Here is a 27,100-nt window from a genome sequence, read left to right as displayed (position 1 = left end):
CCCACCTAACGTTATTAAGTTTAGATTGAACATTGATTCCCTTACAATGACTTTTATGAATGCATTAAAAGACTTGACTAAATTTAAATGCAAAATGCTGATTTAATTTGATATGTTATATATATATATATATATATGATTAAATGACATTAATTTCAATTACATATATTATACAGCTGTACTTTTTTTTTCTAATCACTATACAGTTGTACTTGAGTGTATATATAGTGTAATTTTAAACAGCAGCCTGTATTTTTTCACATTATTTAAATATGTGATTTTATTTTTTTATATATTTTTATTTTATATTTAAAAAATTTTGATACATTGGGTGTGAGGCTGCTGTATAGTATGTCTCATATATATATATGTGTGTATGTGTGTCTGTTTAAATGAGAGCAATATTTACATTATATAATAATAATAAAAATAATAGGATGATAGATAATGAAATAATGACATTTTTTAAACTATAATAAATGACATTTACGAATTACATTTTCTTGCAAATGCATTCTAATAAGATGTAGCACACTTATACTCCACGCTCTTATCATATTCTTATTTTATTATAGACTATATGGTACATTTATTATTATTAGAATATAATAATAATGTAATGAATAAAAGTTTTAGATGGAGAGGGACTAATACGATGGACGAACGATTGAAACAGTTAAAACGGGCAGTTTTGGTCCCCCGACCCCAACTCATGGTTCCTACCGCAACAGCTACGTCTTAAAACGTTCTTTACGGACCTGAGATTCCGTCTCCCTGTCTCTCCCCTGTTTCTAGATTTCGGTTTGTTTTCCTGCAATCTTGTTGCACACGAATTCAGTTTGTGTGCATGGATCCAGATGTTTGGAGGGAGGGGAAGGAAGAGAAGGAGGGGAATGCGAAGCACGATACGGTGGAGGAGACGCTCCTGATATCCACGGAGTTGGACGACGTAACTCTGGCGGAGCTATCCAAGACTCCCAACTCCAAGCGCATTTCTTGGCACTCATCCTGCACCGTCTCTCTCTCTCTCTCTTCCCGTTTGCAAATCTTTTTCTTTTCCATTTTTTGTGTTCTTTTCTGGATGTCAATGATGTTTGATTCATTGTTGGCAGGGCGAGAAGAGGAAGGCCATGGATAATAAAAAAGAAAGGCTCTCGAGCATCAAGAAGGGCATTCCGGAATCGAAAATTAAGCATGTAAGAGTTTATATTTGCCTCATAAATCTGTACAGCATAATTTCTGTTTGTTGTGGTTTTTTCATACCCAGAAAACGACAGATAGGAGAAAAAGATTTTGGTTTCAATATGCTAAACGAAAATTTTACTTGATGATGGTATGCATGTTAAGTAGAATAGAAACGACATTAAGGAATTGATTTATGTTTTATCTAAAAGTTTACATGCATGCCTTATAACTTTCCGCGACAAGAAGATCAGAATGAGATGGAATTGTTGTTTTGCAAAATGGAACACACAATTAATCGTTAAAACTTACAAATGCCTGAGCAGGCTATATCGAATCAGGCAGCATGGAAGGCGATGAGGTCAGTTGGGCATCTTAAATATGCTTTTGATGTGCTTCAATGTACTTTTTCTCTATGCATTTTTTCTGTCTACTTCATGATGAAATTACGAATCTAATTCTGCTCCTTATTTAAGCTCTAAACAAGGTAAGACTCTAATGGATGGACATGCTGTGATTCGAGCTGAGGAAATTCGGTCAAATCTACCGCCTGAATACCCTAGCTTTGTCAAGTCATTGGTCAGATCACATGTTGCTAGTTGTTTTTGGATGGTAAGCTTTGTTCCAAGTGCACGAATTTAAACTCTTTAGCTGTGATAATGCTGAAGTTGGACAATCTAAAACCATTTGATAGAAATCCCAATGCAGCTGATAGTATTATTGTTGGTGAAACCGAAGGTATTATGTGGGTCAAATTATTTTTCTCTTTTTAAACAAAATATCAGGGGCTTCCTGTGGCATTCTGTAAGGCACACTTACCAGATAAGGATACTCCCATCATTTTGGAAGATGAATGTGGAAAACAACATGAGTTGAAATATATTGCCGTCAAGACAGGATTGAGTTCTGGTTGGAGGCAGTTTTCTGTTGCACACAAATTGCTCGAGGGAGATGTTTTGGTCTTCCAATTAGTTGAACCTACCAAATTTAAGGTGATGATTTTGATTGCTTCTTTTATGTTTATATCGACTGTCACTTCAGTGCTTCTTAATATTGATATGATATGCCAAGATAATATTATCATTAAACATTTATGAGTGGATGTACCAGGATTTGCTAAGTGCGGGGAAACTTATGAGATATCATAAAATACTAAAAATGTGTCCTTCCATGATTCTGTTAAATAATCTTAGAATTTTGGAAATATAACAAATGTATTCCTGAGGGATGAGAGTGCATCAGGTATTTTGATTCCCCTTCACCAGAATCAGTACAATGGATGGGAGAAATGTACTGCCACTGTTGCTTGCGTGTTTCTAGGAATGTGAAGACTCCACTGGTTTTGGCCTGTGTGGAGGATAAACTTTCCAGTATAGTCAATGAGTTCTTTGCTTTCCGGTGTCCACTTCTCATACAAATATACAATATATTAAGGTAGCTGGTTTTACCATCTAACCTTCTGCAAGAGAATACAGTAAATCAATATTACAGTAAGCTGAGCGAAGCACATGATGTCCTTTGTACCATACTTTTTTCTGGTGCAAAGGGATATCAGATTAGGATATCCTAATACAGTCTGCAGTGTATACTTCTTTCTTTTTATCATAATGATATTTTATTACCCTCTCTGAGTTAATATCAACCTTTTTTTGGGGGGCTAATTTATATATATCAACCTCATTTTGTAGGTTTACATAATTAGGCCAAATGATTTGAATGAAGTAGATGGGACTCTTGGCCTTCTAAAATTGAATTCTCAGACAAAACTAAGTGGTGCAGGCAAGTTCACTGATGTCTATATTTGAAAATTGCAATTATTTTCCCATGTATCACAGGAGGCATACATGCATTTAATTTTTTTTCTCATTAATTATTTGTTTTACTATTTCCCTTAGATGTCCTTATACACAAATAAATATAATCCAGGGATGGGTAAAGCAACTTCTAGTAATTCAAAGAGGAAACTGCCGAAGTGTCTACCTATTGGTATCGATGACAAGAAGAAAAAGAGTGGCCTCCCAAAGTCGGTTCCTTACCTTCGGCAGCTGGCAGAACAATCTCAAAGTGACAGTGAAGAGGTCGTTTCAGAAGTTATGGAAGACTTTAAGTTGCCTGGGCGACTTCTTAAGTTCGAAGACATCAAAAGTTTTTTGAATTTCAGCATTCTAGTTGATGGAATGTCCATAGATTCTGAGTTCCCCGATGATATTAGAAAGAAATACTACAAGCTATGCTGCAGTCAGAATGCATTTCTTCACGACCGTCTAGTGAAGGGCATCAATTACAAGTTGGTAGTTGGAATTATATCTGAGACTGTTAACATTGCTTATGCCATAAAAGCTAGCAACCTCATGACTACCTCTCAAGGGGAATTTTCTACTTGGGACAAGACTTTGCTAGGCTTTGAGCATTTGGGCATGGACGTCAAGTTCTTACGCTCTTGGCTACACAGTATCGCAAGCCTTGCCAATGAATCAGAAAGTGAGTCTTACACCAGAAGTTACTTGGAAATTAGAACTGAACGAGGTAGCATAGAAGATGAAATGAGGAATATCGAAGTAAAGCTATCGGAATTAAAGGAGGCATGTTATGGATTTGGTGCTTATATTGATAACATGAAGTCGAAAGCTGAAATCTACGAGCTCAATTTCCAGGGAGAGGTTACCGCTCCCTGGTGAAATTGTTGAAATTGTTCATATGTTTTGGCCTTTCTCAGTTGATCTGCATTGTGGATATATGCTCTTCTAGTCTCCCTGATCTGTAACGTCATAACTTAGAGACAAGAAGACAAGCTATATAAATATAAATATATATCTTCTATATATAAAAAGTGTGTATGAAACGGAAAATCTTGTTTTTCCGTTAAAGTTAACACCGTTTGTTTTAACGGTTTGACACATAAAATGAAGACATAAATGTTGAGAGAGATAGCATTCAATGTTGTTATATGATTTATTAATCTCAATAATTATAATATTAATAGTTTATATAATAATAAGTAATTAAAGATTAGTTATTATATTTTTCTCTCTCTCCTTAACATATACACGTGTATTAGGTGGATAAGAAATGAATCCCTAAATATAATATACGTGTATTATACGTTTCATTAACTCAAATTATTGAGTATTTCAAATTTAAAAATCTCATATAATATATAATATAAGTGTGTTTAATCAAAGTGTTTTTTTTTTCTCCATGGTAGTAGGGCATAGCTTCCGCTAAGTCATATTCCATACGTGGGCTTGTTATGATAGGCACGTGACAAAGGCCGTGATCCTTGAGCTAATCAAGAAAGAGTAAATTCGGCCAACAATTTCAAAATATATTTTATGATTTATATATATGCTATATATAGAAAATATTATACCACAAATTTTATAAAAAGATTATGTTTTAACTTTATGTTGTCCCTGATCGACTCAACCAACAACAAAATAAGAATTTCAATGTTGTCTCTATTGATTGTCTACAGGATGACATAAATTGATGAAATATAATTCAAACATCAAACGACATATATTTTGAACTACCGTTTGTGTTAAACTTTTATTAAATTTTTCATATACATCTTTACTAAAATTATAGATGTTATAAACATGTATTGGATTATAGGATACTTTGAATTAATTTTTTTATTTTCTCCAACATGCTTTAAATTATTAAGTGACATCAATAATTTTTATAAAATATATATTATTTTTTACAAATAATCATTTCATAAAATTAGACAAACGTGCTTTGCACGTTACTCCCACCTAGTATATATATATATAGTAACTCTCGACAAAGTCTTGCATTGAAGATGGAACAAGAAAATTTCCTAAATGGCAGGAAAATTGTGGATAATGTGAGAGTTTTGTATTGTCATTGGATGGCATTTTTCTGTTCCATTAATAAAGTCTTGGATATTGAGATGAGATGAGAAATCTATGAATACTAATGAAATAATATATAAATAGTAATGAAATAATTTAAGTTAAGATATTTTATGTAATTTTAAAAAATAAGAAAAAAAATTAAATAAAAAAATTATAAAGTTAAAATATCATTAGAATATAAAATTTTAATATAATTTTTCTTTTAGAATTTAAAAAATTTAAATTATTTTTTATATTTTCTTTAGAAGTTTAAAAAAATTATAATGATTAAATAATGATTAGATAAAGAAGTTAAAAATTTAAAAATATTTATATTTAGATGATATTTAAATGTTAAAATAAAATAAAATGAGATGGGTTGAAATATCAAAATGACTTTCTTCTAAATTGGAAAGTACAAAAATGCTACTCTTAATCCCGATTGGATTCAACACTTTTTTTTTTTTAATTTAATAATTAAGAAAGTATTTTTAAATGATTTTGTAATTTTTTTAATATTTAAGAATATAAAAATAAAAATAAATAAAAAAATAAAAAAATTCTTTTTACACTTATCGGGACCTGTCTAGTACTGCTCTTAAAAGTACTGTTTTACTGTTCTTTTTTATATTTTTCTTATGGTCTAGTCTACAATTCAACTTTAATGATAAGTACCGTAACGAATCTTTATTTTTGTGTACATAATATTCAGAGAGTATTGACTTGACAAGTAAGATTTTTCGATGCATTTAAATTCACGTGTTATGTCAGTACGTACTATTAAAATATTATATTGCAATAACATGATTTTATAATATATATATATATATATATATATAGAAAGATACTGTTTTAAATGTGCATTGGAACAGCTAGCATGCAGTTTAAATGCCTGAATAATATTTCGAGCAGAAAGAATCAAGTATAGACTCTCATCTTATGCGCTTTTGTAAATAGATCACAGTGCTTTTGGTAACGATAATGTCAATTTTACCTTAGCAAAATATTAACTAAAAAGTAAAAAACTTAATTAAAAATAAAACAAAGACAAAAACCTGAACGTGCATGGGAACGAAGGTTAGAAAAATGACAAACGACAGCTAATGCAGGTAAGAAGTACGAGCCAAGCTTTAAGCTTGAAGAGGAAAACGTTGACCGTTTGACTAATTTAATATTTATCGAGTTAGGGTAAGACAATTTACGTATGGACAGACCTCTGTACCCAATGCACTGCCACCCATCTAACTTTGAGATTGTGATTACTTTTCCTCCAACTATGTGAAGTGTGAACAGCCTGTGGCCAAGCTGTCACATTTATATCACCCTACATCCCAAGGTTGAGCTTTATTTATTTTTGGGTCTTTAGAATACTCATTTTTATATATGGTTAATTTGATAGATGCTGAAACACAAAATTCTTAAATTTGAATCTTGGAAAGTTGCATGGCTAACCAATCTCACATGGAGTTATAACAACTCTTATCTTTCTGTCCACAGAAGGCAATAAGAGTTCTAAAGCCTCCCAATTATATATATAAAAAAGGATAGAGATAGAGATAGATCCTCCAATAAAAGATACAAAGAAGGATCGGATTGGATTCCAAGTCAAAACAATAACCTCTTAATTGCTTAAGAGTAAGTTACAAACTAAATAGAAAATTGATCTAAAGACGGAGGCACATGAACATGATCATACCACAGGTCAAAACATGACTCGGGAAGTTCAATTAACAGCATGCATTTTGTACAGTAAACAGCTACACCAGCAGGAAGAAACATCCATCTAAGTTGAAAACCAACCCATGCACGTCTAACGCAACGCAGTTCAGGACCCTCAAAAGTTCATCCAAACGCGCCGCCTATTTTCCTTCCCAAAAGAATGCCACTCACCTCTATGTATCTATCACCTTCAACAATGCCAGCACAGTATCCCCATCTCCACTTTAATTTGTGTCTTGGACAGACTTAATTCAACATCTCCTGCATTAAGCGATTATCCCAATGAGACAAGTCCGAGATAATAAAACAAAGAGAAGAAAGCACAAAAAAAAAAAAAAAACACAAAGTGGTATTTTTCTTCCTCACCTGCGAAGTGTTGCTAGTATGGGCTTCCTCGTGGATCAAACCAGACCTTTTACTTTCAACCACTCTTTCCACAGACCCTTCACTCTTATCAGCTTTCTTGGACCCGATGTGGGTTCTTTTCAGACCCAGAAGCCCCTTCCACCGAGTCGATCCCTTGGGTGGCCTTGGAGAGATATGTTCATGATCATCATCAACAAGAAGCTCTTCCCTCAGAGTAGTAGTCCTCTGCATCTGGTTGTAATTGTCCTTGAAAGGCAAAAGTCTGCCTTTGAAGAAAAGCTCGTCAGCACTCATCATGGAATAGTTTGCCACGGAAAACTCAAAGTCCGAGGAAACTGGTGCTTCCCTGGAGCTTCTCTCTTGCTTGGTGTTCTGCTGGACATCAAGAAAGTCGCTGGAAAAGGAAATCCTTGGGCTCATTGGAGCGCAGTGGTGACCCTTATGCTCGGAGTTGTACATGTCTAAGCATGCCATGTAGTTTCAAACAAACATGGGAAAAATAAGAGTGAAACAAAAAATAAAACCCTAATAAATTCGACTCGGGACCCTCTTCTACTATTACAACCTCAGTAGATGTTTGTATTTATATCTGAGGTGGTGAGGACCTAAGGGGTAGAGCTTGATGGGGGCCTTTGTTTCTCTTTATCTTTTTTGGAATTACATGCAACACATGCAATGACAAGATGTTTTGTCTTGACTTGTTAAATTGCCATTAAATGATATCCACTAAGCTTGAAGATGCGGCCCCAAAATCTTTACTGTCAGCATCTGATGTTGGTGAAGTTGCTAAGAAGCCCTCTTTCATCTCTCGTAAACAAACCTTCGAATAAAAAAATAAAAAAAAACAAAACTTTTCTTTCTCTGACTCTCTTTGTCCTCTAATAGCCAATTCCCTTGTAGATGTCCGGTGTTTAGGGTACGTAACAATTGAATTCGAAGAGCTCAATAGGAGAGTTTTTACGAAGTTTCCAAGAAAACGCACCTTTTTACTGTAATCTTATCACAGTGGTCAAAACTTGCCGACTTTTGTCATAGATGTTCTTTGAACAATGTGGCAGAAGCAGCAACCTGACAAGATTCTATGCGGATGATCAGGAAGCATAAATCCAACGGTTGTAAATGATGTGGATAATATCATCTGAGTCATATTTTCACAACAATAGTAATTACATAGCACCATAAGCAAAGAATGCATGCACGATTAACAAGCTTACCCGAAATGTGAAAAAAGAAAGAAATGAAAAGGAAGAGTAAGATTTTTAATTTTCTCTAAAATGAGAAGGTGAAAAAAAGGTTGTGGTCAATGACGAAGGTCACTTAGTGGATGAGGACAGTGTATAAACCCTAAAAAGTACTGATGGTTGGGAGATATGAAAAATGGGTTAATGTCTATCATGTAGCCAGGTGTAATGGATGTGATAAGCAACTGAATTATATTTAACTTCAAAAACTTAAAATAAAAATCTCGAATGTCATTTCCAACTTAAAGTAACTTGTATTGGCCTGCAAACTGGCCAATGCTCTTAAATTTTTTTAGTTCAGTTTTGAAAGAGAGAGAGAGGCACAGTGGCAGAGTGCAGAGGGAGTTGGCATGCATTGGCCTGGTTGACTGAGCTTTGACCTATAAGTAAATTAGCAGTGGATGAGCTGGTGATGCCGACGGATCAAAGGGACCACGTGATGATCCGCAGGTTTATTAGGGTTTTTTGATTAAAAAAAAAAAAGTGTGTGTATATATATAGATATATAATTATATATACAGAACTTTTATTATGTCAATCGTAATTGCCAGCCTTTTCGTTTGTTGGCAAAACGAGTGATAAATGCCCTTTTTTTCTCTCTCTATAACCCAATATTTGGAATTACCTTAAAAGATCTTTGGTTCCTATGTGGCGGTAAGAATAATAGGAAAGTGGCTCTAAAGAATCCATAAAATAAAGAAAAAATAACTTCCACCCAAAGGACAATGGTTGTCACCCACATGGTTTAACCAGGACTACTTTTGCAGCTGGCCAGCCAAGTAGGGATAGGACGCGTGGCGTTTTCCCACAAACCAATGCCATTCAGAATACATTATAATGACCAGTCAAAAGCTGCTGAATCAGCAAGACAGAGAGCATGCATGCAAGGCTTTTTGGGGCTTTTTTTTTTTTTTTGTTTTCTGTACCTCGATTTGGTCTCCCATACTGTTAGCAAGCTAGAACTGGGTGTCTTTCGAAGCTCCTCATACTAATTTAAAACTAGCAAAGTTTGATTATATTATTCTCTACCCCATAGATTGTGTGCTTTTTAATTAATATAGGCTCAGTTTCCAATTTCAGATCTGAAGGAATTAAGATGGAGGTATTGGTCTAATCTTTGGGTGCCAATTTATGCAACATTATATATATATATATATATATATATCTATGTGCCCTTGGGCTGCTAGAGTACGGACTACGGAGGCGTACGACTAGCAATCTGATCTTGCAAAACGCTGGATTGGGTTAACACATAGCATGCACACAACAGCATATTTGGGCTATTTCTCATTTTATATGGACAGATTGTGCTGCATAACGTACACATTTTCAGTCTTCTCAATTAGTCAATGGAGGCATCTATAGCGAAGACGGAAACATTCGAATTACTTCCTTTGTTATTTTGAATTGCTTGTCTACTTATGAGATTGTGCTTCGGCTTCGTCTATAATTTGAATCGAAGTAGCTTTCGCATGACATCTTCGTAGATGTATACGATATCGAGTGTATGCCCTGATCTATTGATATTGGACTTGGATTTTCTTAATGAAGTTTAACTCATCCAAAATATGATTTTCATCAATACCCTTTCATCATCTTTTAATGGCATTAAATGATTTGCAGATAATTAAAGAATTAGAAATAGTTTTTCAAAAATTTGATACCATATGAAGAATGATAAAAGCATGATATATAGTTAAAAGGATGAGAATTGATAAATAGTATTTATTAGTTTACAAAAATAACATTAAGTTTTGGTATTGTTATTTTTAACCCTATCAAAATTATGTGACCTATTCAGAGGTGGGTCGTGGGGCACCACACCCCATCTACCAGCCCTCCACCGGCGGTCCCCACTTGGGCGAAAGGGCGACCTCAAGTGTCAGATGTGGGGTGTGCGCCCATATAGCACCTTAGCACAAACGTGGGGATGTGGCCAGGGATGGACCTAGGCCCGTTTGCATTAGGTCCCATCTGCCCGCTTAATGTATATATTAAATAAATTATTTACTTTAATAAAATGATGTCGTTTGGGGATTGACATTCTTTTGATATATGGTTCTAAATAAAAATCACCCCTAACCCTTCCTTAGTCCCTAGAGTCCTCTCTCTCTCTCTCTCTCTCTCTCTCTCTCTCTCTCTCTCTCTCTCTCTCTCTCTCTCTCTCTCTCTCTCTCTGCTAGTTTTATGGCATCGCCGTCATCTCTAATTGTTTATCGTTGTGGTCATTCTTTCCCTCTCTCCGCTGACCCTAGCCAATGTCTCTTTCTCTGATTAGTTTTTGTTCATTGGTTTAATGGTTTGGTTCATTGAACCATGGCCGAATTGTGATGGTTTGAAATTTTGTTTGGTTGTTGTGTCTGGTTGGTGTTTTTGGTGGTTGACTATGAATCTTGGTTGCTGATTGGTGATTTTTTCTCTGGTGACCAAGGGGTAGACAAACAAGGGGGCCAATCCGCCCCCGGCATGCAGATGGGGACGAGATTGGAGTCCGAAGGGGGTAAAACCTTCCCCCCTCCCCCCTTGCCAAGGGTGGGGTGTCGGAATGGGGTACCCCCCAGGTAGCATCCCTAGAAAGAATATTAAACAGACCAACAATTTATTAAATTTAAAATCACTTAATCAATTACTTACATGTAAAATCTCTTAAAAGGTGTCACATTAGTAATGTAAAGGTCTAATCAACAATTTCCAATTTTCTTAAAAAGAACATTTAAAGATGCTAATTAAGTGAAAAAGGATAATATCTCGGTTTTTCCTATGTATGCTTTTGATCTTATTCACGTTCATGCAAAATCTAGGTGCTAACATAGATGCAGGATTAGTTTTATCGGTAACAAATTGATCATCTCAAGCTCTTACTTAAATTTTTAAGTGTTTAATGTTGTCTAAAAAACTTATACAGACAACAATAAATATTATAAAGCTCATGTCATATGTTTATCTCTCACTTTAAGATATTTAAACTCAACAAAAACTTAAGGAGATTTAGCATGTTTTGCTTGTTCTTTAGTATATAAGCATTATTTTGATGTTATTACGATTTTACTCCACCACAAGTGAGATTTCTAATAAAGTTATCGGAGATATCCTCCTCCTTCCTTAATATATATTGGTTGGATCTCTGAAATCTGATTGTCTGCGTGCCCTGATCTTTGGTAGCACAAACCGACGCCGAAGTTCCGAGAGTAATGAGCTCATGACACTACTTCCATCACCAAAAGTGATAGCTAGCTAGACTAGTACGTACTGATCTGTACTTCACTATTTTCATTAACCATTATTATTTTCGAATACAAATTTACACCTGATATGCATTACAATATATAAAATATGTTGATCTATGGCCGTAAAATGTCCATGAAATATAACAGAATCAATTCTCGAGCTCGAGCTTTTTGGGTTATTAATGCACAACTACTGCGTTTAAAGAGAAATGATCATGGATATAAAATTAAAGTCCAACAAGCAACTAGCTGATGATCAGAAGCAAAAGCACCCAAGATGAAAGGGGAAATAATCATAATTCATACACAAATTAATCGATCCCAAACTCATACTTGGAACTAAAAAAGCAAGCTTGCACACATGCACGCACGCACGCACGCACTTACATTATTTAATTCATCAAACGTCGTCAAGATCGATCATTAAATATTTACTCTCGATTGATTTTCATGTGCAAACGTTGTTGGGCGTAGTTCACCAATTTCTCTATTTCGTCCATGTTTCGCAAGTCGATTTGGTTATCGTGATTGGAGTCAGCTTTCTTGATTCCTTGACGAGCCTTCCACCACGCAAACCACTTCCTCAAGCTGGCCAGTGCTTCTTTTAATTCGTCCCGGCTAATTCTTTCATCGTGATTCGCGTCAAACCCACGAAGCCAGGCTTTGAATTCTTCCACTGTCATCTCTCGGTGAGGCTCCACTTGCATGCAGTGCACATTAATCATAGCCATCTCTCAGATCTCTCTGCAGAACTGTATGGCAAATATGCAGATAATAAAGGCTAGGATAATGGTAGCTTAGGAGTTCAGGCAGCTTTGTCAAGCGTGGCCAGCTTTTCTGACCGCATCTTTAGCATTTCTTTAGGACTATATATCTTCTTTAAATAGTTTAAATCCGCACCTTTATTCTTGTAGTCTCTTCCCACCCCCTTTCTCCCTCCATTCTCGAAGGAAAAAATTCTATACCATCTCAATTTTATCCTATTAAGTATTACTATTGCATTGTTATCCTATTAAGTATGATGTGACATATTTATCATTATTAAATGATCATTTATTGCATATTTCTTTTTTATCTAATGGTGATAAATAAGTCACATCTTACTTATTAGAATGAAAATAGGATGAGAGTGTACCGTATAACATTACTCGAATTGTGGAATTCAGGCTTGATAGCTCAAGCAAAAGCCATATATTGTGTTATTCTCTAAGGAAAATAATTTAGCCACAAAGGGATTACACACAATTTAACCCTCAGATTAATATGCTATGATGTGGTATATCAAATTGTAAAGTTATTTTTATTACAAAACAGATCTAGCAGATTTCATGAAGTCATATCAGTTTGTGAGTTCATTTTATGTAATTTTTTTATATCTGTAGTAGCTCTCATTCTCTAATACGGCCGCCGCACTGCATTTACTTCTAATCTTAAAAAAAATCTTCTACAATTCAATAGACGTAGGCACATACTTACCTAACTGTGTAAACTTGATTTCGTGTGTGATTAATTCTATTTTTTTGCATTACTTTTATTCATATCATTCTTAACAACTGAATGACTATCTGTCTAAAATTAGAATAGAACATTACGTTTTAAAAAATAAACAAGTGGTACGTGGTCAGGCATTACGTACAGTAACAAAAGCAAGAACAGTGAGCTAGCTAATTAAGAGTACTGTAGAACAAAAAAAAACAATGAACTTCTGAGTAAGTACCTGTAAAGAAAAAGAAAATGTTGACTAAGTCAATTCAGGAACATATACTATTAATATATATCTTTGACGATTCTATTCCATGAGTGGCCACCCAGATCTGCAAAGCAGATGCTTCACTTGTTATCTGGATGAAGATCATGATATATATTCCCATTTCTTTGTCAATGCTTTTGATCGTTATCTTTGTTATAAACAGACCGGATATAGTAATTTGACCAGGAAAAAAAACAGGGCGAAAAAGAGTAAGAGCTTAATTGGATCGATCATGCAGCAGTAGCACGTAATATTATTATGTATACCATGAATTAAACGCATGGACCGACTAATTCCTGACAAATAATTTATAAACGTAATATACAAGTGATACGATCAAGCTACATCGATCGTTTGAATGGCATAAAATAATCGTAGTTTTTCTTCTGATAAACTTTTGTTGTCGTTTCCTTTAATTGCTTCAATGGAGCTGTAAGCTCCCCGAACATGATCATTAATCATTGATACTTCTTTATACTTTGCTAAAAGGCGGCCTTCAAGATATTCCTGCCCAACCTATTTTTCTATATATGCCCATAGAAAACCTGGCCCCTTATGGAAACTAATTACTCTAAAATCGTAGGGTACGTGGTTGTTGTTGTTATTATATATTAAGGTAATGCGTACCTATGATATCGATATAAGAAAGCAAGAAATTGTAACAAAATGATTGTTATTTTCATTTACATGATGAGGACATGTACATTTAATTTACTGTTCATCCAGATTCTAGCTAGACTGGTACCATGGTGTACTTGTCCTGGAACATAGATTGTGACCCGAGCTGGAATCCGGATGAATCTGGATTTTTAAAACCTAGAAATCTAGATTTTTTTAAAAAAATTTTTAACATAAACCTATTTTATTAAGTCTTTTCAACAAAAAAATAATGTTGAATGGAATATATATTTTTTAATCTAAAAGCCTATATTCTATTACAATTATATATATATATATATAAAGACTATAATTAAATCTTTTTCAAAGTCATGTTGAACATTGTCCATAATAATAAAATATGTCAAGATGGAAAACTAAATTTTATGTTAAAAATAACTAAAGTTAGAAACAACTAATTACCTTTTTCACTAAATGCATCTTAAAAACAAAAATCAATATTTATCATGTAAAATGCATGCAACACGATGTAATTCATTACACATTACATTATATGGTATTTGTACATTACATTACAAAACACAATCACAATATATGAAAATTATATATCTAATGGTCCTATTTTACTATAGGACCCATGAAAATTACATATCTATGGTCTTTTTATAAGCTATAGCAACTACCTATAGCATACCTTCATGTTCATTCAAAAGGAAATAATGTCAACAAATTATACAATAAAAACTAACTCAAAAGAGCATAATTACACAGTAGTTGTAACTGATATGATACATAATTAGCACTTGATGGGGACAAAATAAAAACTAACTCAAAAGAGGATCCTTCAACAGCTTCAAAGGCATTCTCATCTCAAAAGAGCATTCTTTCCCAAGTCAAATCATCAAGAGCATCAACAAGAAATTAAGCATAAAAAGGAAAAGTCTGACCATTTTCTTCAATCTCTCTTGCTCAAGTTCTCTACTTTCCTTAAATTTATTCTTCTCAATCTCATTAGAGTTGTGTCCACATTATGGCTCAATAGTATTAGCTAAAATCTCCACAGTATTAGTTGAAATCTCTTGCATCATTCACATTACATATTTGATAATTCTATGGTCGCCCACTTTTTCTAAAACCCCTTGATTTGCGTATTTAGTTTGGAAAAAATGTCAATAATTCACATCTTGAGAAAAGAAACCATCTTTAACCTCAAGTTGTGATCTTTCACAAGTGTCTTGTTGTACTAGTAACAAACAACTAACAACCAACATTGGTTGGTACCAATGGTTCCCAAACTTTGAGGCCCAAAAATTGAAAAAGGTTCTCATGCTCTGATGGTGCAAGAGCTTTTTGTCGTTTTAATATATATATCCAATAGACAACCAGACAAATATACTTAGGTCCTTTCAGGTTAAGGAAATTCCCTGTATAATTTGATTGTCATTGTCTTAGCTTTATTACTTTTGCAGTTTGTTTTTTCCACCCAAGCTCGTTCTAAACCTTATTTATTCCAATTCAATAAGAGGGTTTTAATGTTTTTTGATGCATTGTTTAAAGGCCAAAACTTTCCACACCAGATCTAGAAAGAAACTCCTAAATCCAATCTGAATAACAATACCCATATATTAGAGCACATCAAGGATTCTAAGATCTACAAATAAATAGAAAATAAATGCGAATTATGGGATGAGATCTAAGATCAGTAGATCTAGAACAAAAAAGCAAAAACAACTCAAAACCAAGTCTTAGATCTAAGAGTAGTAGGGTTTCGACACTCGACAGAGGAAGGCTAGGGTTTCGGCGAGAGAGAGAGAGAGAGAGAGAGAGAGAGAGAGAGAGAGAGAGAGAGAGAGATGAGAGAGAGAGAGAGAGAGAGAGAGAGAGAGAGAGAGAGAGAGAGAGAGAGAGAGAGAGAGAGAGAGAGACCCAATTCACTCACCATATGCTACATTTTGAGTTATCACTTAACAGTTCAACCCTGATCTACCCTAACTCGACAAATCCACTTTAGTCTTTTTCCATTTCGTATCTTCTTTGTTCCTTGCCCTCCCATCACCTACTTCCATGAAAGGCCATAACGCAAGAAAAATCCCATTAAAGAGAAAGGCGTAAGAAACCCCAATAAACAAAACACAATAGATAAACTAAAATTAATATGTTCACATCGAAGAGACACAAAAGCAAAGAGAACCCATCACAAAACTCAAAACTCATGACAGAAGCACATCATGAAATACCAAAATTTCCCTCACCTGCTCGTGGACTAGGACCTTGATGTGAGAGAGAGAGAGAGAGAGAGAGAGAGAGAGAGAGAGAGAGAGAGAGATGAAGATGACAGAGCGACAGAGAGCGATGAAGACGAAGACATGACCAACGGAGCTTTGATCGATAGAAGAGGCTAGGGTTTCGGAGAGAGAGAGAGAGAGAGAGAGAGAGAGAGAGAGAGAGAGAGAGAGAGAGAGAGAGAGAGAGAGAGAGAGAGAGATGACAGAGTGACAGAGAGCGATGAAGACGAAGACATGACCAACGGAGCTTTGATCGATAGAAGAGGCTAGGGTTTCGGAGAGAGAGAGAGAGAGAGAGAGAGAGAGAGAGAGAGAGAGAGAGAGAGAGAGAGATGACAGAGCGACAGAGAGCGATGAAGACGAAGACATGACCAACGGAGCTTTGATCGATAGAAGAGGCTAGGGTTTCGACGAGAGAGAGAGAGAGAGAGAGAGAGAGAGAGAGAGAGAGAGAGAGAGAGAGAGAGAGAGAGAGAGAGATCTGAAGAGTGAATTCAAGAAGAGTTTCGTTTTGCGTATTAGCACAAAAATGCCGCCATTCATTTTGATATGAGTTTCTTTTTTAAACCCGAGTACTAGGTTTTGCCATGCAATTATCGGGCTGGGAAAAAACCCAACTCAGATGAACAACCCTACTTAAATACAAGAAATAAGATAAATTATAGCCTAAAATTCAGAGATTGCATCATAAAGGATGAATCTATATAGTACATGATAAGATAAATATGGAAAAATAAAGTACATAATGTTATTTGCTTAGTAACTATAGAATCAATAAGCTGATCTTTAATTTGCAAATTTGTGGCTTGATTCAGACATAAATGTAAAGATGTTGATCAGCTGGAATTGTTTAAAGAGGTCTCGCGAACACCCCCCCCCCCCCGGGGGGCGCAAGCTAATGGGGAGCCAACAAATCATTAGCTTGTCATGAAAGCGGCGAAAACGAGTAGTGGTAAGTCCCTTGGTGAAAATATCATCATGTTGATCTGCAGAGGAGATATGTCTGAGCTAAATATCCTAGCTTATTCAATAATTTTTCTCTAATGAAGTGGAAGTGGAAGTGAAAATCCACTTCAATATGTTTGGCCCAAGCTGCATGGAATATTGGGTTAGAGGCAAGTGAGATGGTTCCCATTTTGATTTGTCGCATTAAACTGTTGGGTCTAAAGTAAGAAAAATTCACAAGTCTCGAATGAGTATTCTCAACCAATACAGTTAAGTTGTTGCAAGAGCTAAGGACCTATATTTTGCTCTAGTACTACTGCGTGAGACAAATGGTTGCTTCTTAACACTAAAAAAAAAAATGAGACAAGGACGAAGATAAATGCCAAAACCACTAATTGGTCTTTCATCATCTACAGAACCAGCACAATTCAAGTTACAAAAGGATGTGAGTGCAAGAGAACCTTTGATGAAATTCAATCCATGATTAATTGTCTATTTGAGATAACGTAAGACCCTTTTGGTTGGTGTCTAGTGAGATATAGTGAGGAAGTGTAGAAACAGACCGTTGATTGATGGAGTAGATAATCTCAAGTCTTATCAAGGTGTAATACTATAAAGGCCCCACAGCTTTTTGCCATGGCAAGGACCACTCTTATGGTTGCTGGTTTGACTATTGGGCTTAAGGTCTTGGTGTTGTCAATATCATCCATTTGATAAAAGCCTTTAGCTATAAGGTGTACTTTATACTTGTCAAGTGGGTCCATCGAACTTCTATTTAGCCTTAAGCACCCATTTGCAATGAATGAAACTTTGATTACTGGGTCGTGGACATGGTGTCCATGTTTGATTGGCTTGGAGGGGATTGAATTATTTGGTCATGGCTTCCTACCATTCTAAAGACTTGGCAACTTGGTTGAAGGTTTTAGGTTCAAAGGGCATAAGGGTTGTATGAAATGCTTGAATGTGATCTTTTGTAGAGTAATAGTGGTGGTAATTTGGAAATGATTTTGGATGAGATGTATTTGTTTTGGATCTTGTGGTCATGTAGTGACAAGGTTGGGGTAAATTGGAAGGAGGGGTGGTAAAGGATGTAAGGGAGGTTGGTTGAAAAGGTGAGGAGGAACAAAATCAGAGCGACATTAACTTTTGGCCCCTCAAGATTTTTTGAAAATTCAAAATACCCCCTAAATTTTATTCATACTTAAATTTTATTCATACTTTTCTAAATATAGAAAATGGCCTCCCAAAAAATTTATAATCCCTATATTCTCTCAAAAAAAATTTTAAAATTTCAATATATCTAGAAATGTTTGTCTCCAATTTTATTTCTCATAGTCCCAAAGTTTTGTATAATTTATATATATTATCTATTTTCAAGGATTTAGCCTTGCCAAAATTAAATTAAAACTAAGTTTAGTAGAAATAACAAGCTTATTAATATAAATCTTAAAGTTTTTTTATACAATATTAAGCTTCTTAATATGGAATCCAAAAATACAAGAAAACTCATTTTTAAGGTTGATGATTTATATGAAAAATGGTTGAGATGTTTTATTCTCCAGAATTCATTGAGCAAGAAAACTTTATTTAATGTCTAAATTATAGCATTACATGCTTAATGTGATACAAAAATATCTAAATCCTTAATGAAACTTGATAAGCTATTTTACATACTAAAATGAAATATGACCTTCTATAAGTTCACTTGATAGTTTCTATGAACAAAATAAATTCTAAATATTTTATTACAAAAATAATAATGCATAAATATTATTCCATAAAACATTATTGTTAGAAATCTGAGACATATATTAAGTTATGTTTTTGGAATCTTATTTCTATGTGTATGTAGCAAATTATTGAGATATAACTTTATATGTAGTTATGTTTTTATGATTTTTTTAATCTATTTTTATTTTACATAAATGTGTCACATGATAGAAAATTTAGCCCCCTCATAAAAATTGCTGGTTTCACCCTTGAGGAGGAAGGATCAATGTTTGTGTGTGAGGTGTTAGGTGATGAGGAAGTAAGGGGAGTTGATTTAGATGGAGGACTAATGTCATTAATAGTAGTGGAAAGTAGAGAGGGCAAAGAAATTGCAGATAAACCATTACATGAGTAGAATCCTTGGAGGGCAGCAAGGAAGTAGATGTGAAAATATCCCTTCCTAGGAAACATTATCCATCAAATGTGAGAGCTAGCATATGTATATCTTGTTTGTTGTGGGAGCAAGAGAGTGGTATCCATGAGGGTTATAGGGATGACAAAAAAATGCATTTCTTAGTTCGAAACTCTAGCTTGTGTTGATTGTATGGTGTGAGGTAAGGAAAACAAGCACAACTAAATGTTTTGAATGAACGATAATTAGAGAATTTGTGAAATAATTTGATGTAAGAAGGAGAGAGTTGAAGAACTGGAGTGGGAAGACGATTTATGAGGTAAACAGGGGTTGAGAAGGCATATGTCCAAAGTTTTTTTTGGTAGGTAAGAGGTGGAAAGAAGAGCTAAACATGTTTTCACAATGTGGAGATGCTTTGTTTCAACTAGTCCATTTTGTTGGGCTATATGAGGACATGAAATGCGATGATGAACGCTGTGTGTGGTGAGAAACCATTTGAATAGAAGGAAGGTGAATTCACCCCCCCCCCCCCCCCCCCCCTTTCTCTCTTAAAAAAAATAGATTGGAAGCTTTTGATCTTGTGGGAGATAGGGGAAAGAATCATGTGAATCTTGAGTAATCATCCACGAAGATTACATAATATTGAAATCAATCAACATATTTTATAGGCGAAGACCAAACATCATGAGGATGTATTAGGTCAAGAGGAGAAGGTCTTCTGAGAACTTTTAGTAAAAGGTAATATCTTATTCTTAGATAATTGACAAGCTTCGCATAGATGAGGAGAGCCTATAGTACTGACTGGTAGTTGAAATTCCTAGACTATGTGATTAACAATATTCTTAGAAGGATGCTTGAGTCTAGTGTGCCAATTGGGAAGGGAGGTTTGACACCAAGAAAAGCTACAGGTGGGTGGGCTTTATTGATAAGCAATTGTTTGAGATGCATGAGATACAATCCATATTCACTCTTGCCTTGTAAAAGGATTCTTTGTATGTGGTTGTCCTTCATAAAGAAATTATAAGCAGTGAGTATAAAACGACAATGGTTATCAGCACAAAATTTTTTAATAGACAACAAATTAGCATAAGCTTATGGACAATGAAGTATGTTATATAAGTGCAAAAAAGAACAATTAGTGAGGATAGAAGTTGGAACCCATATTAGAAATGGGCATATTTGACCCATTCCCAACAGTAACTGCCTCAGTTTCATAAAATGGTTGGTTGAGTAAGAGATTTTCAAGCTAGGAAGTTATGTGATTATTGGCTGCACTATCTACAAACCAAGGTTTATCAGTATCTTCATTGGAGGCCATATTGGTTTTGGTAATCAATGCAACTAGCTGGAAGGATTGGTGGTGTCCTTGTTCGGAAAAGCCCATTAGGTGATAACAATTTAAAACTTGACGACTAGTTTTTCCACAAATTTGGCAAGGAAGTCTATTTTGTGGAGTGAAACAGTAGTATTTTTAGACCTAGAGTTCTGGTTGGTGGTATTGGAGGAGGGTCAATTTTGCTAATATCAAGGATAAAAGTTCTTGGTAGAGGTTTGAGTTTTGATCTTGCAAAGAGGAAATGATTTTCTTGGTTTGTTGGAGAACATAGCAAGAGAGTTTGAGTTAAGAAGCAAAGATCGATTGTGGGATTTTAGTAAAGTTTCAAAGTTGAGGAGTTATGCTTGAAATTATTCAAAACTCATTAGATGGTCTTGGGTGGCCAAAGATAATGAGGTAATAAATGGGGTATAAAAGAGATGAAGACCATTAACAATATAGTTAATCATATCTTCATCATTAACTGCTCTTCCCACAGCAGCTTGTTGATCTGCATATTGGATGGCAAGTTGGAGACAGGAGGTGCATGGTTTGGACTCATGTCTAAATGCTTGGAGTTGCCTTTTCAAGTCTGCTACACGAGATCTAGACTAAGATGCAAACCAAGTAGCCAGAGTTGTCTAGACTTGCCTAGATGTATAGAGACCACACACAGTGGCCAACACGCCTTACGTGGGTGTAGCATCAAGCCCAGCTTAAAATAAATTATTAGTTTTTTTTCAAATTAAGGACATATGCAGAATTAATGGAAGGGACTTAATTATCCTTTGAGTCGGAAGAAAATGAGGTGGGCTTGGCTCAATACCATCGATAAAGCCCACCAACTCATAGGTCACCAACATAGAAAGGGATTGGGACAACCATAGAAGATAATTATGTTGATCAAGTTTGATTGAGATCAATTGAATAAAGTTTGCGATAAATCAAAGGTATCAACCACAAGGCTACTGATATCATGAGCACTAGTATTGGTTTATGTATCTTCATCTTCATTTTTAAATTTGAATAATATCTATTTAAATTCAACTACATTGACTTATGCATCTCCAAATTTTTGCATAGTTATGAATAATATTTCTTCAAATTTGAAGAAATATTATTTACTCTTTAAACATTATTTTACTATTTATTCTCTCTCCTACCCATTAAAATCAACTTTGTATAATTTATATTAAGATAATTTTGATATATGAAATTTGTATTAAATTGATAATACAAAGTGGGTGCTAATTGAAAAATATATATAAAAAAATAATTTTAGGAAAAGAATAAAAAATAAATAAAATAATAATATTTATTATCATTTGGTTCAAAGATGCATAATCCAATGTAGGAGTTTTTCTTGATAGGCAAAATCAATTTTCAAAAAATGTAATTTTGAAGATACATATAGAAAAACCAATGCTAGTGAGTTGGTCTTTAATTTGCTGATCTGTGCCCTGATTGTGGCATAAATGTAGAGATGTTGATGAGCTAGAACTGTCTGAAAAGGTTTGGTTAACAATCAATGCCTCACAATTTGAGGACAAAGAATTATCTCAAGCTTTTAAATATAGAGCAATCCTAAGCTATATATATATATATATATATATTTATCTTAAATTATGTTTTTGAGGGAGCAAGGTCAGTGCATGGTGGGCATCCTAAGCCCTAATCTGTTATTGGAGAAGCCTATTTTTTCTTCACAATAGTCATTAAATTGACTGGTGCCTTGCTAGAAGCACGACAATGATCATGAATGATGAATCCAATTAGTCCTGATCCATGATATGCTTATTCTTACTCCCTCTTTTTTTTTTACGAATCAGACTTCTTTAATTATTTTGCACTTTTCATATACATGATAATTAATTACAATGTGAAACCTTATGAGATCATGTTCAACAAGTATATAGATAATTTGCATAATTGAGATTTGGATTAGGACTTTCTGTAATCTTCTATCCATAAACACTTTCTATAATCGGGCAGAGACAGGCAAAATATGTGGACCTTACCGTATTTAATGTTAGATTGTCTATAGTGCCTAGCCAAGAACGAATTAAATATCGTGGAATCCACTTATTGTCAATTTCACACCAATTGTAGAACAGTTCTGCTGGGTACAACCAGGATCTCCAAGCGGGGGGTAATCAGTCATACATAAGAGCCTACTGGGAATAAAAAAATAAATAAAATAAAAGGCAAAAAAGCAAAATGAAAAAGAGAAAAAGGCATAAGCAAAAGCATCGTTTCCATTTATGCACTCTTTGAGACCTTTCCAATGGCAGACATGGAACGGCATTGAGTTTCCATGGCAATGAGTTTGAAATGTCGATGGATGGCTTCAGAGTCACAAGTGCTTCAGCATCCCCGTATCTGATCCAACAGGGAAGGGAAAGCAGTGAAGAAGAAGATGTTTCGTGAAAGTCGTTTGGGGGTTTAGGTAAAGTCCATGTTGACTCTTTAAAGTCCAAACAAGTGACTACCTGTAGATCTGAGAGATAATAAATGCATTTCTATGCTGATTCCTTAAATTTTCAATCTTCTTCCTTTTCACGCTCGCCACAACATTTAGCACCTCAAGTCCCTTTCCAAATGCTATTTTACTCCATACCTAGATGGTTATGAGTGTGAAATCTGGGTATGGAGTAAAATTTTGAAGAATTTGCACAAATAAATCGATATGTTCACCTTTTGAGTTTTGCGTTTGAGCTGAAAATTTTCATGGGTTGTTCGACAAAATCTTGCATCCAAGAAAAGAAAGAAAAAGTGAAAAGCTTTGAATTTTCTTCAGTCTTAATCAAACTCACAAAGCAAAATTTTTCAATATATATATATATATATATAGAGAGAGAGAGAGAGAGAGAGAGAGAGAGAGAGAGAGAGAGAGAGAGAATGTATTGCTAGAACTAATACTCATAGACGGTTCTGTACACTTTGCCTAACCCATCAAGTTTTTACGGTAAAGCAGACTTTGCCTAACCTCCATAAGAAAGGGGAGGATGAAGGAGAAGTTTGGAGAGAAGGAGTCAGATGGAGAGAAGAAAAAGAGAAAAAAATGCACGGCGGTTCCCCATCCGGTTGGATTCAGTATTGTTCATGGTAGAAAGTACATAATTGCAAGTAGATAATTGTAGTGGATCTTTGTCCTTGGGGTTCACATGGACATGATCACCAAATATTAGGTCTTTCTTTAATAAGTTTCAAGCCTTCCTTTGCTACATACGTTTCAAATTTGGGGCCCAAGTGTATGTATATCTTTGGAAAGTACCGTTCTTGCCTCTATCAATGGTAAGCTATTAGGAAACGATTGTTTAAGTTATCTAAGTGTAAGCTAAAACTTGTAATTATCACTTCAATGCAATTAGTAGGATCGATTGAGTTGTAGTTCAATTAATTAGTATATATGTCCTTATGTTGTAGGAGGGATGCTACTCATCATCCCATACTACATATTTTACGTATTTTAATATTATTTTTTATTTTTATTATTTTTATTTTATTCTTGTTAAACTAATTGACTTGTTCCATTTATCATCTATACACCACATTTTTTATAGGAAAAATTAAAAAAAAAATTAAAATATGTATGGTGTGTGGTGTGTATGGATAATAAGTAGAATTATTCTTTAATTAATACACAATTTTTGTAATGTGAACTTAGAATTATCAAAACTTATAAATGACGCAACATTTGCACCATTCGTTAGCCCAAATCACTTATCTTAATTTTCACCTACTTTTTCATCCATTCTAACTCATGTCATAATTAAGGTCATTTGGATCAATGGGCAACACTTTAATTTCTCACAAAGAGAACCGATCAAGGATCAAATCCGCCTCCCCAGGTATTAAAAAAAAAAAAAAAAGAACTCATGTCACAGTTGGGAGATCAGGCACTACATTGTGCAAATAATATGTAAGTTTTAATATTTTCTGAGGCACATTATAAAATGTGATCTAATTAGAGGGCGATGAGTATATTTTTCCCTTTTCTTATTTCTACTATTGGTTCGAAACTAATTAATGGGGCATATATATGAATAAGAAACTTAAAAAAGATATTGATTAATTATTATTCATTATTTAAATGAAGACATGATCAAACTATTTCCCTTGTACTCTAGAAACTTGAATGCTATCATGTTCTTAAGACAAAACCTACTAGCTAGCTATATGCTTATCCAGGTTCATTAATAAACACATCACAAATTGAGGTTTCAAAATACACACACACACACACACACACACACACACACATGAACAAGGAAATTAAGCACAATAATAGAAATTAATGGATCCCATTCAGATACATAAGCATTTTTATTATCTTACTTGATCATCTCATTTCAATTAATCCTATTGATCAGATTATGAAAAGCTAACACATCCACATGACATGCTCAAGTACTCCTAGAAAGTTCAAAGTGAAAACAATCATGGCCGTTTCTTGATGCCTGCCATCATGCTCATAAATTCATTTATATCAACAAAACCATCCCCATCGGTGTCTACTGCTTTCACCATTTTCCTGCAAGCCTGAAGGCTGCAGACCTCTCCTAACTTTTTCAGAATCTGCAACAATTCCTCAGCACTTATTTTACCATCCCCATCCAAATCATACACACGAAAAGCACTTTGAATGTCAGATGCATTTACCCCACCTCCAATGTTGAATACCTCCATGAACTCGTTGAAATCAATGAAACCGTCTCCATCAGAATCGATCATCTGAAATTCCTTAGCCATCTCGGTTTCAGGAACTTGAATTCCTCCATCCAGTAGTACCCTTTGTGCTAACTTATATTCCTCCTTCGAGAGTTTCCCATCTTTGTTGGAGTCAAATTTATCGAACACCCGTCTCATCTCCTCCACGTTTAGCTGTAAACACTTCGACGTGTTTGAGCATTGCCTCTCCTTGGAGATGCTCGACTGGACTGGTTTTGATGGGGGCTTGATTGAAATTCCATACTGGAAATTGAGAAAACTCAAGTTCGACATTCTTTAATGGTGCTGCACGTTGTAGTACTACTGTTGCTGCATGCGCGTATATATATATATATATATATATTTATACATATATCATGTAGGCTTTACATTCGTGGTTTCATCTTTCAAAGAAGATCAATTAAGTTTAAGGGAGAACTTAATATGAATTATTCTCTTTCTCGTTCTAATCTTAAAGGAGTGGACAAGCATGAAACGTCGCTTGGTTACATAGATGAGATGAGATGAGATAAGATAAGATGTTTTAAATAGTAATAAATAAAATATTATTATAATATAATTTTTGAATATTAATTTTGTATTGGGATTTGAAAAAGTTAGATTGTTTATTATATTTTGTATTGGAATTTGAAAAATGTGTAATGATGAGATGAGATGAGATGAGATGAGATGAAATTTTTGGTTTTGGCTAACCAAACAAGGATCACATGGAGATAAGGTATAAAGTTGAAAAAATTCGATTCCAAGCCTATGAAGCTCATCACATGGAGATAAGGTATAAAGTTTGTGTAAAGAAAAAGGAATTCTCTCTCTAAAAAGTTGAGATGCGTGTCATTGATTCTCCTTCTAAATTCCATATGCTTAAAATATATATGTTCGATCATCACGCCTGGAATATATAAAGCAGAAATATTATACATATATATATACATATATTAGGAAATTACTACTTAATACTCTTAAATCTATGAGTTTTGCTATAAAATCTATAAAATATTATATGCTAATTATTAAATTGTTTCGATTTCAAGATGGGCCGGGCTGGGCCGGGCAGTCAGAACGTACTTCCACTCTATCACAAGATCCATGTCCTTAAAATTATTTATGCCTTGCAATCACCATTGCTGACCAACATTTGCATTTCTTCTTCTTCGTCTTCTTGATCTTTTCAACAATATCGATCTCAACCAAAGTTAGCTAAGGACATAATTTGCACGATGATTAATGCACTTTCTTAACTAATAGTTAATTCACTCGCCTCTTTTATTTCGACCGCAACTAATTTTAATTGTCGTATTCAACTAATATTTCTCCGACTCTCCCACCAATGCATGCATGCAGAAAGACTCTTGTGTTGTAAGATCGTCCTGGTGATCATTTTATATAGATAAACTTCTCATTTTATCAGAAGACAGTTATTATAGTACGTATCGACAGTTTAAATTAATTAGAAATATTCAGTTTGGAAATGTGAATTTCTCTAAGATTTTTCAACATAACGGAAACAAAAAATAAAGAAATAAATCCTTTATAATGATGTAACCAGTTCTATAACATGTGTCTCTATATTATATATATACAAGCAAAAACACAAGACGTTGCATGGTGTCTCACTAAAACGTAGTACAGTACTACTGTTGAGGAAAACTAACCATCGTATTAGAAGAACTGCAAAATCCTTGTGGGGTGACCGAGGCTCCCTGTGGGTCCCCCTTGGATTCGTCCACGGCCACGTTGGT

The 27,100-nt window shown here is 34.6% G+C and overlaps 3 protein-coding genes and 1 pseudogene across 3 annotated transcripts; 1 reads left to right on the top strand and 3 right to left on the bottom strand.

The window, feature by feature from the left end:
• Positions 1 to 654: 654 nt before the first annotated feature.
• LOC122305664 (B3 domain-containing protein Os01g0234100-like) lies at positions 655 to 4,037 on the top strand. Its single transcript, XM_043118240.1, has 7 exons — positions 655 to 1,015; positions 1,113 to 1,196; positions 1,509 to 1,543; positions 1,659 to 1,794; positions 1,968 to 2,174; positions 2,871 to 2,961; positions 3,109 to 4,037. The coding sequence occupies exons 1-7, from the start codon at positions 848 to 850 to the stop codon at positions 3,858 to 3,860; spliced, it is 1,473 nt and encodes a 490-aa protein (XP_042974174.1). The 5' UTR covers positions 655 to 847; the 3' UTR covers positions 3,861 to 4,037.
• A 2,574-nt stretch (positions 4,038 to 6,611) lies between these two features.
• LOC122305653 lies at positions 6,612 to 7,708 on the bottom strand. The gene is made up of 2 exons (XM_043118233.1): positions 7,128 to 7,708; positions 6,612 to 7,022 (listed from the first exon to the last, which is right to left on the bottom strand). The coding sequence occupies exons 1-2, from the start codon at positions 7,599 to 7,601 to the stop codon at positions 7,008 to 7,010; spliced, it is 489 nt and encodes a 162-aa protein (XP_042974167.1). The 5' UTR covers positions 7,602 to 7,708; the 3' UTR covers positions 6,612 to 7,007.
• Positions 7,709 to 21,003: 13,295 nt separating this feature from the next.
• Positions 21,004 to 21,118, bottom strand: LOC122293908 (annotated as a pseudogene).
• A 3,787-nt stretch (positions 21,119 to 24,905) lies between these two features.
• Positions 24,906 to 25,767, bottom strand: LOC122301473 (calmodulin-like protein 30). The gene has a single exon (XM_043112855.1). The coding sequence runs from the start codon at positions 25,632 to 25,634 to the stop codon at positions 25,071 to 25,073; it is 564 nt and encodes a 187-aa protein (XP_042968789.1). The 5' UTR covers positions 25,635 to 25,767; the 3' UTR covers positions 24,906 to 25,070.
• Positions 25,768 to 27,100: the final 1,333 nt, after the last annotated feature.

Source organism: Carya illinoinensis, chromosome 1 (assembly GCF_018687715.1).
Source record: "Carya illinoinensis cultivar Pawnee chromosome 1, C.illinoinensisPawnee_v1, whole genome shotgun sequence".
NCBI classification, from domain to species: Eukaryota; Viridiplantae; Streptophyta; class Magnoliopsida; order Fagales; family Juglandaceae; genus Carya; species Carya illinoinensis.
Note: the sequence above shows the minus strand (reverse complement) of the source record. Positions and strands in the feature narration are given on the sequence as shown.